Consider the following 15217-nt stretch of genomic DNA (forward strand, 5'->3'; position numbering starts at 1 on the left):
TCTTTTTACACTGATAACAAGTTTAAACAGGTGCCATTACTACAGGTAATGAGTGGAGGAAAGAGGAGACTCTTAAAGAAGAAGTTACAGGTCTGTGAGAGCCAGAAATCTTGATTGTTTGTTTCTGACCAAATACTTATTTTCCACCATAATATGCAAATAAATTGTTAAAAAAACAGACAATGTGATTTTCTGGATTTTTTTTTCTCAGTTTGTCTCCCATAGTTGAGGTCTACCTATGATGTAAATTACAGACGCCTCTCATCTTCTTAAGTGGTGGAACTTGCACTATTGCTGACTGACTAAATACTTTTTTGCCCCACTGTATATATATATACATATATAAAGAGGCAGCACTCCATTATTCCAATATAAAGGTGTGCAGGGTTTAATTTACCCACATGTTCATATGTGTATATATATATATATATATATATATATATATATATATATATATATATATAAACATATGGGTAAATTAAACCCTGCACACCTTTATATTGGAATAATGGAGTGCTGCCTCTTTATATATGTATATATATATATAATTTATTTATATATACACACAATTTTTTTTGCAGTTATTTTGTGACTTGTAGTACCTCATCACCTGAGCTGCTGCATCTCTGCAAATCACAAAATAATACATAAACTAATGACTATATGGATATATTCATTTTTTCTGTGTTAGGCTACGTTCACATTTGCGGCTTTGGACGCAGCGTCGTGGACGCAACGCACGACGCACGAAACACGCAAGTAGAACGCATGCATTTTTGACGCATGCGTTCAACCCTTTTTTACTATATAGGGTCTTTTCATTTTTTTTTTTAAGTAAAGAACGCATGCGTCCTACAACGCACAACAACGCAAGTACTTGCGTCTTCTGCGTTGCCAATACACTTCAATGGAGGTTTTGAAGCTTCGACGACGCAAATACAACGCAAGTGCGCCGCAAGCGTTTTTTTTTTTAAATTTTGGACGCAGAAAAAATGCAACATGTTGCGTTTGCAACGCACTGCCAGGTGCGTCGAAAGGACGCATGCGTCGCCAAACGCACCCGAAACGCATGAAAACGAACGCGCATGCGTCCCCAATGTTAAAGATAGGGAAGCATGACGCGTGCGTTGTTTTGCGGCGGCGCCGCCGCGTCCAAAGCCGCATGTGTGAACGTAGCCTTACTTTGTGACTTGTGGCCCCACATCACCCTGAGTCAGAAACTAACAATGCATTATATATATACACACACATTTTATTTGAATAAAGCCCCTTTGTTTCCCAGCTACTGGCCGTGCAGTCAGAGCTCCGCTACTAACCGTCGCCGTCCTGCTCCCCTCAGGGTGACTGACAGCCGCCCGCCCTCACTGCAGCATCTCCCTCTGCCTCTTTGCCAGCAGTAAAGATGGCGGCGGGGCCGATCCATTCTGTGTGAGGGGGGGGGGGGGGCATGTGTTCCAGGCGCCCGGCGTGACGTCACCGCTGTTGATTTGCTAACCTTAAAGCAGAGCGGAGCTAGTGAGCATGAGAGCGGGCAGTGTGAACTGCTGGAGCCGGCGGCGGCTGCAACACTGAGTGCATCCATCCATCCATCCCCTCACACACACACATGCCTGCCTGCCTGCAGAGAGGGGCACACACCGCGAGCCTGCAGCACAGGTGAGTGCACCCGACTGACCTGCTCCAACTTCAGCCGCCGACCATCCTCCTCCTCCTCATCCTCCTCATCCTCCTCATCCTCCCGCTCCGTCCACAACTTGCTTCTTACATTGTTGCTTTGTTTGTTTAGACAAGTTGTTGCTGCTGTCAGGATACATTGTGGCCACTTTACAACTTGCTTCTATTGTCGGGGAATTTTTTTTTTTCTTTCCTTTTTTATTTGTAAATAAAAAGCTAATCTCAGCATTGATTATTCTCAGGCTTGGGGTGTCCCCGATGCTTTTTGTTTTGTTGGGGTGTATATTTCTATACTATGTATGTGTGTAGATTTAAAGGGCTGTGCTGTGTTCAGACAGTGCCTGGTGGAGTGAGGCAGGGGACAGGGAAATGTGGCAGGCATCATTATTATCACTTGTTTATGTCTGCTACATGCAACACTGGGGGAAGAGGAAGAAGAAGAAGGAGGCAAATTCTCCTGAAATAGTCTTCTCCTCCCTGTGATTGATGTGCAGTGGATTCCTCCCTGTCTGTTGAATTTTTTTGAGTCTGTTCTTGATTCATTCTGTGATGGTCATTTCTTCTTCTGCCTCCACTTTCCCTCTATGTATGTAGCACCTCCACTATTCCCATTGTCTGTGTGTATTACCACCACCACCATCATACATCCTATGTTCTAACATTTTTGGGAATCCATCTCCTTCGCTCTTTTGTATGCTGTCTGTATTATTAGCCCAGGCTGACCAGGACTTAATATTCAGATATTCATTACATGTGGTAGCTAGACAGAACCGAAAACACATTAGAAACCTCTGCTGGGAGTGAATTTTAAGCAGCCTCTGCTGTCTCCTCTGGTGTTTTACCTGTTCTTGCCCATTATTGCCAATGTCTAAATTTTCATAAAGCATCATAGTATGTCCTCCTTTCCTCCCAACCCTCCTATGCAGCCCTGAAAAGGTTAATTCTTCCACCTCATCTTCATGTCAATAATATCTATCTATATATTATACATGTTGAATGAAGGATATCTATCTATCTATTATACATGTTGAATGGAAAATTATATATATATATATATATATATATATATATATATATATATATATATATATATATATATATATATATATATTAAACTAGTTTTGCCTAAGGTTTAAAGGAAACTGATTCCGGGCAATACACCACTGATAAAGGGGCTTTAATAGTTGACTCATTAACCCTTCCAAGTCATCAAAAGGAGCTCTGTCAATGGATACAACCCCCAGCTACAAAGATAGAGACCGCAATCCGGTGACTACATTGAATATAGTTTAAGAGAGAAGCTATCCCCTTTTCAATAGGGGTCTCGCTGGAGCTGATATTTGGCTTTCCCCCCATTGATCACTGGTATAACTTCCTATTGCCATTGTCTTGTTTTTTTGTTTTTTTCTTTATTTCTTGCTGTGTGACTATCTTTTTTTTTTAACAGAGACTTAACAGTTTTGTTCCTAAGAATGCTTACACATCCATAAAGTAGCGCAGAAATAGATTTCTTTTATGGATGGGACTGAACTGTAGCCCATATTTTAACACATCATAAATTAGGTGTAACACTTTTTTTTTTTTTTTTCCTCCTTTAGAGCTGGGATTGTAGACAGCTTCCTCCTACAATCAGTAATCAATTACCCTGTATTATCTTATGCCCTGATTGATAAGCAATGCAGGTGTTTACTTTTAAAGCCATGTCAAGGTATGTTAAAGGCAGCGCCAGAGGTAATATTTGCTTTTTTTTATATTCTGGGTGACATCACAAAAAAAAAAGGGGGTTTTGTTTTTATTTGGGGCTCTGGTTTCCATCCTCCTGACCCTCCGCACTGTAGAACTGCCTTGTACTTTGCTACAGACAAAAACATTCTTGCCTTTGACCACACAATAGGACCAGCCGCTATTTTGAGGGGGGGGATCTGTTTTCTTAACCTCCTTTTTATCTAGACTTATTTGTATTTTCTTGCCATTCTCAATGCATTTTTGTGCTCGTTTTATACCAGGTGCTTTACAAACTGTCGTTTCATAGTGGATTTTGGAGAGATGTGATAGTGTTTGACTTGGACCTGTAGGAATGTTGGCTAACTTGAGACACAATATGTTCTGTCCTTATGGTGTTAGTATAAACCAGGTACTTTGACCTATGGAGATAGGAAAAGATCAATGGTTTCTTCTATCAGGCTCTCTCAAGTTATTGGAGTCCATATAATAGTAATATTGTAATATCCTTTTATAGAACAGGCGACTTGGATGAATATTCTGTAGGATCTGAAGGCGGATGTTCCTTTTAATCAGGCGAAGCGATAGCAATGTGATTAATTGCAGCTTTGAAAGGAAAGTTTGGGGTTTAGAGATGTTTTGGGGGGGCTTCATCCAAAGAAGAATAGAGCTGTGGGGTAACAGTGCCCGTGCATTGTGTTTACATACTGTGCAAATGTATCTAGTTTTACATAGGACTGCACTACAAGAAGAATAACGTATGCATCATTGCACTGCATAGGTTAATATAATGATCCCAACGCCATCATCCAGGCACTTTTGTGGGGGTGTTTGTGATTATTTAAAGGAAATGGCAATTGGCTATATTGGCACTCGTGTGACCATGAGGGGGCACTATATTACATTTGGGAGCATTTGATGGAAAAACATTGCCAATTAAAGGCACAGTCCCATTTTTTTCCACATATTGCAAATATAAGGGCTCTGGTAATTGTGGTAAACAAATATTTGGCAGCAACTGCTATGTTGTGATATAGCAAGAAGAAATAGACAATTTAACACCGGTCTAAAGACTGTTAAAAAAAAAAAATTATATATATATATATATATATATATATATATATATATATATATATATATATATATATATATATATATATATATATATAATTTTTTTTTTATTTATTTTTTTAAAAAAGGTCATTTATCCCTTCAACTGCTAACATATTATGATATATTGCTGATATTTAGGCTATTCATTGGTTTTAATGATGGATATGTTATGTTGTCTAGCTCTTAGATTATATTAAAGGTTGAATGGCGTTCTTTCAGAAATTAAAATGAAATTTATAAGTTTAACTGTTGAGCTTTTCTACCAAGCATAGTGCTCCATTTTATTTCTGCTTGTCCTATAACTTTTGGAACTCCTCACTGTAATTTTATATAGGATATAAGTGCGGTGTAAAACAATAGATTTAATGTTAAAGCTTTCCGCTTTGTACTTTTTGTTACACGAACCTCAATTGTCACTATTATTCCGAGTCTGACAAGTCCAATAAAGCATCCCTCCAGACTGCACGTTCTTTTGTTACACAGTAACGCAAACCTGTGTTTATGGCTGTTGCTGGCTTGTGTGAGAGTTGGTCAGAAATAAGTAAATGCCTGGACTTGCCATTATGTTTCTTTGCATCTTTAGCTTGGCTGTAAGAGTCGGTGAAAGTTGCTCGGCGTTGTAGGAAGAGAATCCAAAGATGCCATGATGTTGGATTTGACATTTCTGCATTTTGGGCAAATCTTTACATTGTTTTTTTTTGCAATAACTCTACAGCCTCCCATTGATGATACCTGGTTGCTGTTTTGCTTTAAAATTGAGTTTTGGCCACTGACATTACTTTAATATGGCAATAATTTTTGTTTAAATCATGTTTATTGAGTGAAGCAAGAAGAATAAAAGTAAACGATGCACTCTAGTATATCAGCAAAATACCAGGTAAAATTACACGTTAGACAAGAAATGCATTACAGCAACATCATGTATCTTGCACTTAACATTCTAAAAAGTAATACTACTGATTGATATTATAATATGTTGACAGTAAAGAACAATTGAAGTGAATAATAACCTATATTAATTCTCATTATGACTATTCAGTAATCACAATGCATATTCAAACTAAAGAAGGGGTGGAAAACAAACAAAGAGATTAGAGTAGAGAAGAGATAGAGGGGTAGAAAGAAGAAGAGAGGATTGGGTAGGGTAATGGGGCAGGGTGGGGAAAGGCGCGGCCATTGGAATATGGCAATAATTTAATTTTATTTAATGTCCTCCTACCAAGTAAAAACAAAAATCATATTTATTTTTTTTCATTCTTTGTGGTTGATCAAGATTTCAATCAACACCTTGAGAAAATTCAATATCCTAAAAAATAAAGTTTTCTTTATTCAGAGCCTTGCACTCCATTGCACATTTTGGTAGTAACGTATTCTAGATGGTCTAAAAGGCTTTAAACCTCATGGACGCAGTAGTATCTCGTTTTGCTTGTCTGGTCTGATTGATACCAAATGATGGAAGAACACCGTGTCTACTCGTGATCACTTTATACAGAGATGTAATACAGCATATTACACCCTTTATAAGAGACTTGTACTATCTCACATTTCTACAATGATTCCTTCTGTTGACCTGCAGTCAATGCAAAACCAGTGCGCCAAGGACTAAAGTTCATTACACCCCCAGTTATGGTGTTTCATCAAATGAAATTGTAATGAACTTCTTGCCGTAGCCCAATTATCATATTAGTTTTGGAATTGCGGCTTTTATTATAAATGAATATAACCTAAATGACAAATTATGGGGTCTATCATGTTCTATAGAAGTTTCCACTGCATTAATATAAAAAGAATTGTGCCATGTTCAGCATAATTTTCTTCTCGAATATGCAAGTAAAGGCTTCAGACGGAGGTAACGGAGACTTATACTCTTATGCTTCGTCCTCTGTAGATCCTATATCTCTGATCCATCTCCTAGGTGTCTGTGATTGGTATGATTCCGTCATAGGTTGCGGGGCTCAGTCCTAATAAATCCATTATAGTCCAAAAAAACCCCGTATTTCTTTATTGTTCAGGACTCTGTAGAATTTCTACTTGTGTTTTTTTTTTTTTTTTTTTGTTTTATATATTTGTTATTATATATTTTATTAATCTTAGTTTAGCTTCGTCCTTTTGGAATGTCAAGATCTTTGCCATTGTTGGGGAGTGTGCCTTCTCAATCACTTGCTCTCCCGCTAATGAAGACATTACACATCTTTGCTCCAAGCAGAAATCCCTGTGGAACTCCACTTACTAACCTTTTTCTTCCTCTGAATCTTTGCATCTAGTAGAACTCCTGACCCCTGTCCTTCAACAGATTTTACGTCTTTACTATTATCTTCAAGTCCCTTCATGTGACACAGACTATAAGGTCATTCTTGGCTAAGCAAACTTTTGGTCTACGCAGTGCAGAAAAAAAAAAGTTCTGACATTGGAAATCTCTAAAGAAAAGAATCCATTTTTTTTTTTTTATAACTTTTTTGTTTTTGTTTTGATATTTGGAACAGATTACAAAATAGTTCTATATTATGGTATATCATTTAGTACCGGCCTTGGGTTGCACCTTCTACTGACACCCACTTATGGTGTAACTCCTACAAACATTGGGCAACACGTTGTTACATTTATGTCAAATGTCAAACCACAACTCCGACATAAAATGGCACAGAACACAAGGTAAATAGTATAGACAATCAGTTGTTATATACATATGCATATATTGCATTTAAAAGATGAGCTGGACAAGTACCTGCAAGAAGGTCAGTCTAGGAGGACCATGCATAAAACTACGTTGTATGTGAAGCAGTCATAAAGTGCATATATTGGTGCAAAAAATACCTAGTTAAGGATCAAGGTTCTAATTTTAGCAAGTTATCACCAACCACGGGATGCGTAATGTGTCGATCGTTGGGACCCCCAACACTGGGCTCCTCACTGATCCCAAGAATGGGTCCTTGAAGTACCCTGTTTACATGTTGGCTTTTGGGATTGATCTGCCAGTTGTTTCCTAACCTGTATGGCTGTGGTTCCACTACGATTTGCCAAAGAGAACCCAAATAATGAAATAATTCCATGTACAAATAAAATGGCATAATCAATAAACCTAAGAAATGAAAGATGGCTGCAAAGTAAGTTTCCACGGTGTTGCGGAAAACGGTGTAACTTCAGTAATGACAGGTGATACGTCTTGTGTTGAACATGCCTATGATGAGCGCCGGGAGCAGTATTGGATAAACTTATTGTATGAAAATATTGCTTAAACATGCGATCTGTCTCTATTTTAAAGGCATGACTTCTCTGCTCCTCATTGACTAATTTCTTGTTCTTATTCTATCCGTAGGTCCATTGGTTTCAGTGATTGGCCGACCAGATCAAACAGCGAGACTAATGACTACACCCCAGGAGAATTATGGATTTGACTAATATGGGTATGATACAGTTGCAAAACCCCAATCACCCCTCGGGGCTTCTCCTAAAAGCCAACCAGATGCGGTTGGCGGGGACGCTCTGTGATGTGGTGATCATGGTGGACACTCAAGAGTTTCATGCCCATAGGACAGTATTGGCTTGTACTAGTAAGATGTTTGAAATACTCTTCCATCGTAGCAGCCAGCATTACACCTTGGACTTTTTGTCGCCAAAGACCTTTCAACAGATTTTGGAGTATGCTTACACTGCCACTCTTCAAGCCAAGGTGGAAGATCTGGATGACCTTCTGTATGCAGCAGAAATTCTAGAAATTGAGTATTTAGAAGAGCAGTGTCTGAAGATATTAGAAACTATCCAAGCTTCAGAAGAGAATGATGGAGACTTGTGTACAAGTGACAGAGCCGTGGACGATGAAGAAGACAGAAAATCAAGATTTATTAAAAACATGTTGAACGCAAAGCATTCCAGTGAAGAAAGTGGCTATGCCAGCATGGGCAATCAGAACTTGGTGGACCAAAGTCCATCAGTGTCAACGTCATATGGACTTTCTGGTATGAGCCCAACTAAGACTGCAGTAGATAGTTTAATGACCATTGGCCAGTCATTGCTCCAAGGAGCATTGCAACAAAATGCACTAGACTTGCACTCCACCAGCAGACTACAAGGTCTTTCAGAAGTAAAGACCGAGGTTATGCAAGTTGATGAAAGCACTAACCGTGATAGCCCAACAGCAGAATCTAGTGCATCGTGTGGAGACAAATCTGATGAAAAGGCCAAGGAGAGTCCTGGAACCCCGACCCGCAGTAGTGTCATCACAAGTGCTCGAGATCTTACCTTTCCCCGTGATGAAAATGCTCCAGATCAGTCTTTGGAATTGGGTCAAGCTTTTAGCCTTGCTCAAGAACATGCAATTTCTCATGCAGAGAAGCATCTAAGTGTCTACTCTGTTCTACCAAACCATAAGGGTGAATCTATGATTAGTGTGCCAACATCTATGGCTTCTGCTCTTCACATGCAACCAGCACTTGCAGTATCAATGGACTTTAGTGCTTATGGTGGACTTCTTCCCCAAGGTTTCATTCAGAGAGAGTTGTTTAATAAGCTTGGTGAAATTGCCGCTGGGATGAAGAACGAAGGTAGAAACATGAGTGAGCGATGCAGCGTGTGTGGAGCGAATCTTCCAGACAATGACTCGATTGAACATCACAGGTATAGTTCTAGAATTCATCTCTAAATATTTTATATTATTTTTTTTTACACGTTGAAAAGAAATAATCAGCAAAAAAAGTGTTCAAGCCAAGCACACGTGCTCCATGCACCTCTTGGGGTGGACAAACAGTTGAGTGCAGCTTTCCACCTTCTTGTTTTCCATCTATCTTTGGCTCCTTTAAAGCTAGATCTGTCAATCAAGGAAGAGCATACTTGAGATGTTCAGTAATACAGTAGGTGGGAAGGTGCACAGTGCTTGGTTCGAACAGTCATTTGGAGCTGAAGGGCTCCCTTTGACATCCCGTCCACCATACAACGTGGCATATGTCATGTTTTGAGACTAGATAAGATGGTATTTCAACCAACCCCTCTATATCCCCAGCTCAGATAGCCTCACTAATGATCATTGAGACCACTGACGTGCTGCAGAGTCAGGTGGCTGAGGGGTTTGACTCCATCCCATCAGTAGTGTTGATGTCCTGCCCGTCAGCCACCTTACTCTTCAGCAGTCTAGTGGATGTATGGACAGAATGTTATTACTTCCAGGCAGTTTGATGCTGGGACATGGGGTATTTTCGAGTGGTAATTAATACCGTACTTCTTTCTTTTACAATGACCCATTCCCTTTGGTCTGAAAAAAGGAAAGAACATATCTGTACGTAGCGTAAAAACTAAGCTTGAGTGATGGCTAATGTGATTGTTCTGCCCCATGCTGTATCCTCTCGGCAGCGCATCCCCTGTTTACACTGAAACCCAGACAAAAGTGCTCTCTTCTCTTTTTTTTTTTCTTTCTTTTTTTTTTTTTCTTTCTGTTTTGCTATTTTTTTATTCCCGCTGCTTCTGAATTTTCTGCTTTGTTTTCTGCTACACTGTTCTAAAAACTATGGACCTTTTTCATTGAGTGCTCATTTTTACAGTCTTTACCAGGCATTTCTGGATCAGAGGATCCTCTGGGGCGTGTCTTAAAACTGCTTTGCTTCATTGCCCTATGAGCATAAAGTCTTTATCTCTGAAACCTTATGGTGGTTTAAAAAAAAAAAAAAAAAAAATTAGGCGAGCAGTGGAAATAATGAGCAATGCCTAGCCACTTTAGTCCCGTTTTAAATGCGCCATTACTGTAGTGTCTGTACACTAGAAGTTTGACATCCTTTGTTTGCCATTAGGGCATGCGTTTTCCCTCACTTCTTGATCCCTTAAAAGTAATCAAAGGGCTCTCCCAATGTTGCCCCAACATAGGTCACAAGTATGTTAGAGGTTGTCTCAAATGAAATGAAAAGTCTGCAGTCACTGTGACTTGTCTCCCGAACTGCGACAGTGTGGGCTGTGGACACTTTCATGATTCCCTGTGCATTGTGGGTGGTCGCGTGACCGCAATGATGCTATTTTGTATACTTGCGTTCTTATGCAGACTTAGACTAGTCTGAATTAAGAGAAGACAGACAAGTCTAGTTGGTATGTGACTGCTAGTATGCAAATTGCAACCATAAGGTCACATGACCACCCACCCGCAAGGGGATTAAAGGCGAATTATGACTGGTCGCATCTCACACTATTGGCAGTGACTGCAGACTTTTTTTTTTTTTTTTTTTTCACCCCAGGCTACTCCTTAAAGAGATTGTCCAAGAATGGAACAAAAAAATAAACCTAGCCACCATTGCTCTTTTGGTGGTGTCTGGTTTTTCAGCTCATCCTTGTCTCACTTGAGTGAATGCTCAGCACTACCACACAGAGTCCATGGTGAAGTGTGGCACTGGCGGAAAAAAAATGCATTAAGACACATCAGATCCGATTTCATCACTTCTTTTTGGCACCAAAAGTAGCAAGTTCTTTAAAAAGTTCCATGGCTGTAAAAAAATTTAAAAAAAAATAAACATTTTAGTAAAAGTTGCATTTCTGGAATTTGTGTGTAAACCTCTCGATGAGCAAAGTTTTTTGAGGGAGAAATAATTTTCAGATGTAAATCGTAAAGTGAATAAGGGGGCCACTAACAAACCAACTAAAAAAAAAAAAAAAGAGCAAATTCTCAAGAAAATTGGAACAACAATGAGAACAATGAATCGGGGTCACAAGCTTCGTGAATGTCTGCCATGTCCCCCCACGTTGCATTCTTGCTTCCTTTTTCGTAGTTGTGTCTTGGGGTTGTTTGCTGAAGGTCCCCCCCCCCCCCCTCATTAGTTTTTCTTTTTGTTGCTAGAGTTAGATACGATGTAGATACCACTTGATTTATCCAGGGTTGGGGGCGTTTTGTTTGCATCCTGCATCATCTCCTTACAACTTGTCCTGCAATTTTTGATAATGTCTCATTTTCGAGACCAAGTGACGTTTTATTTGCGTGTACACCAGACCTCTTCTAATCTGTGCCCAATTACACAACCTCCACAAACCTAGAGGGAGCGTCATTATTTTTGTTGTTCTCCATATAAAGACTCTAACCTGTCTCCCAATCCTCCTCTGTACAGTACAGATTGTCACATCGGAGATAATTTGCACAAACTTCCAGATCTTAATCACCGGGAACAGGGAACTGTAAAAAGAGAGGACACAATGTACTAGTTAAACACTGTATCCTATTGGCCATTCACAAAAGTTAATCATCGCGGAGCTTGGCATAATGAGATGATGCTAGGTGTGGGATAGAAGAGCTGGCTCGCCGCACGTGTGAGGTGTGGTGCGCTTGTGTGTAACATTTTGTTCTTTTCAGTACCCAGCTATTAAAGGTACAGTACTGCGGATGAACATTTGTGGGTGTGTTTGTGCTTTAATTTTGACATGGTGATGCATACCATCTGAATTGACTGTAATCATCGCTTGCCTGTTTACGCCTGACGTGCATCGCATTACTTTTATATTAGAAACAAGACCTGCTTTAATTTGAGTGCAAGAAAGGATGATGACGCAGTGGATTGTAGGGTTCATTTTTTTTTTTTACAAAATAGATAATCAATGGTGATGAGTAGTGTTGAGCGAATATACTCGTTACTTGAGATTTCTCGAGCATGCTCGGCGGGGTCCTCAGTATTTTTTTTTTTTAGTGCTCGGAGATTGTTTTCTTGCCGCAGCTGAATGATTTACATCTGTTAGCCAGCATAACTACATGTGGGGGTTGCCTGGCTGCTAGGGAACCTCCACATGTACTTATACTGGCTAACAGATGTAAATCATTCAGCTGCGGCACTAAAAAATACTCGAAGGACACCCGAGCGCGCTCGAGAAATCTCGAGTAACAAGTATATTCGCTCATCACTAGTGTTGAGCGAATGTGCTGGGATCGGGTATTATCCGAGCATGCTCAGGTGCTAACGGAGTGACTTCGGCATCCACGAAAGATCTGTTCGGGTCCCTGTGGCTATTCGACAGCCGGAACACATGCAGGGATTCTAACAACCCGGTAATCCCTGTATTTGTTGCGCCTGTCGAACAGCCGCGGCGACTCGAACATATTATTCGAGCACACCGAAGACACTCGGTTAGAATGCTCCGATAACACCTTATACCAGCACATTCGCTCATCACCAATATTCAGCTAAAGTCTTGTGCATAAAGCGTAACTCTGCACAGGTTAGAAGTGGGTGCTTTTACTTAAAATCCTATGTCTGCGCTTGTTTATGTATTAAATATTCATTTTTTTTTTTTTTTACATTAATGTGGGAGACTTAAGTTTTGCCATAATTGGAAATAAAGTATTTAATTAAAAAAAAAAAAAAGTTTCTAAAAGTGATTAATAGGAACTCAAACTTTTTTTACTTTTCTATTTGGCCAATAAGAGACTGTAGGGAAATTGTTGTGATGTCATAGTATAGGGTTTGTTATGGTGTCACTTCTTAAAGGGATTGTCTAGAGCCGCTCCTGTCTTATGAAGATAAACCGTTCGCCCCGGATGAGGCTCCGGAGGTATTTTGTGTTGTCCTGTTCATTAGGATAGGAGATGTGCTCTAAAAATGTGAAAGCCAGAACGCCATTGACATCGCTTGGTTCAGAGGCATTTGTCCCCAGATAACCTCTTTAGATGGTTTTTTTTTTTTTTTTTTTAAATGACTAGAATAACATGGCTGCCGCCTTCCAAAAACAGTGCCTAAATTACTTCTACAGGTTGTATGTGGTATTACAAATCCGCCACATTCACTTTACTGGAGTCAACCTGAAATTCCATTAGATAATCTTATTTAGAAGAAGACAACCATGGAATGCACCTGGTGAGGAAACCATCAATTGTTTGGAACTTAAGGCTATATTCCCATGATGAGGTTTTGGTGTGGCTGGGTTTTTTTTTTGTTTGTTTAAGCGCTGTGTATTTTCGAAAAAATGCAAGTAACCTATTTTACTTAATGGGTGCAGAAAATTTGCAACATCAAAAGCTCAATGTGGGAACATAGCCTGAAAGTTCAATTAGATGATCTATATATTAATCATCCATCCCCTGCTGGAAAATTGGGACCCTACATTTCAAAATAATACCTAAGCCTCAAATATCTCTGATAAAGGTTTATGCTCGTATATTTAGAGAATTAAGATTTGGTTGTTTTTTTTCCGATGGACTAGACTACATTGTAAATCGCTGAGGACCCCCGAACTCTAGGGTAGCATTTATTCATTCATTGCGGTCTTGTAGGTCATCATGTCACAGTGGAGTAACATTAACTTTGTTGGTAATATTGAGGGTATAATTGAGAAGCTGGTAGAGATGAGAGAATAAATGTGTCGAATTTTCTAAACTTTGGTGAATTTGAACAAATTGTAATTCAATTTTGTGCAAATTACTGGAAAAAAAAGCTGAGTTTTATATAAAGCAGAAGATTGCATCAGCCAGAGAAGGATGACATGACCTCAGGAGCGGGCTACCAGTGCTGGATTAAACACTGTGGAGACCCCTAGGCAGTTGAAATCTTGGTGTCCCTCTGGGTCATTATTTCCTGATCTATGTTTTTTAAAATTACTGTCAGTTTTAATACAATTTTTATTTTTTGTTGTATTTAATAAAATTTAAGCTAACCAAAGTGGACATCGGGTTTTGGGCTATATACACTCGCCTTTGTTCCGGAAGCTTCTACTCATGAATGTTCCACTATGATCCTGGAGTCGTTGAAAACTCTTAACCACTGACGTCTTCGTCACTCCTACTTCCCATTCTTGCCCATTGCACAGTTGCCGTTCCCAATGGTATAGATGCCCCTTCTGTACTATTCATGAGTTCTCGAATATACCCGACGATGACCAAAATATCATTACACTCCCACTTGCTATAATCTTCATATCGGTGTTCCGTTTTTCAAGCCTGCCTCCACTGTCAGCTGTTTGTCATGCGGATTGTAAGTTTCTTTCAATATTATTTTTCATCATTGTGGAGACTATAAGCTTGTACGTACTATGCCTAACTGGCTTAGGAGGGACTATCATGGTCTGTATAAAAGCTGAGGGTGGGAATGCAGCAGCCATTGTGTGGTGAATCTGGGTAGTGGGAAGCTGTCACAGTTTGGTACTAGGGCCGGGGAGAGAAAGTTATAAAACGCTGAAAAAACATTACAGATAGCGTATGCGACATCAATGGGGGAAAAAAGGGTTGCAATTTGTCTGTCCACAGCCTTATGTTAACGTTGTTTTGACATTTCTAAAACTGTGCTTGCATCAAACGGTTTCAAAGTGGTTGGATACAATCCTAGGAGACCTCAGTGTTACACGTGTCTTTTCATGGTCATCCATGCCACCAACCACCTTTTACACATGTCCTTTAAAACCAAACCGTATAGCTCAAGCTAAAGAGGATGCGAGGAAGCGTATGATGACTTCACGTCCTTTTTCCAGCCCCCGCATTTGCAATGTCGCTGTGCGAACCTAGTGATGAAAGTAGAAAGTGTTTTTTTGTTTTGTTTTTTTAAAGTGCATGTTCTTTGGTGGAAAGAGCAAAATTTTGCCTGTATTTGCAGAAAGTATTACGCTTTGAAATTGCCAGGTTCCCCCCCCCCCCTTTTTTTTTTTTTTTTTGATAGTCACAAATTCTCATGATTTGACGTCATCGTGTATGAGTGCACATTACTCACACTTGATACTTCTGTGTCCTCAGATGTGGAATGAAGTAGTGTTCACCTTGTCATCTTAC

The 15217-nt window shown here is 39.6% G+C and overlaps 1 protein-coding gene across 1 annotated transcript in view; it reads left to right on the top strand.

The window, feature by feature from the left end:
* The first annotated feature begins 1503 nt into the window (after positions 1–1503).
* The window catches only part of ZBTB16 (zinc finger and BTB domain containing 16), a 131550-nt gene continuing 117836 nt past the window's right edge, over positions 1504–15217 (top strand). Inside the window, exons 1-2 of the mRNA XM_069740704.1 lie at positions 1504–1656; positions 7826–9123. Of these exons, the coding sequence (XP_069596805.1) occupies positions 7895–9123 (1229 nt within the window). The 5' untranslated portion in view covers positions 1504–1656; positions 7826–7894. The remainder of the gene's footprint in view (positions 1657–7825; positions 9124–15217) is intronic.

This window comes from Ranitomeya imitator, chromosome 10 (assembly GCF_032444005.1).
Source record: "Ranitomeya imitator isolate aRanImi1 chromosome 10, aRanImi1.pri, whole genome shotgun sequence".
In the NCBI taxonomy this organism is placed as follows: Eukaryota; Metazoa; Chordata; class Amphibia; order Anura; family Dendrobatidae; genus Ranitomeya; species Ranitomeya imitator.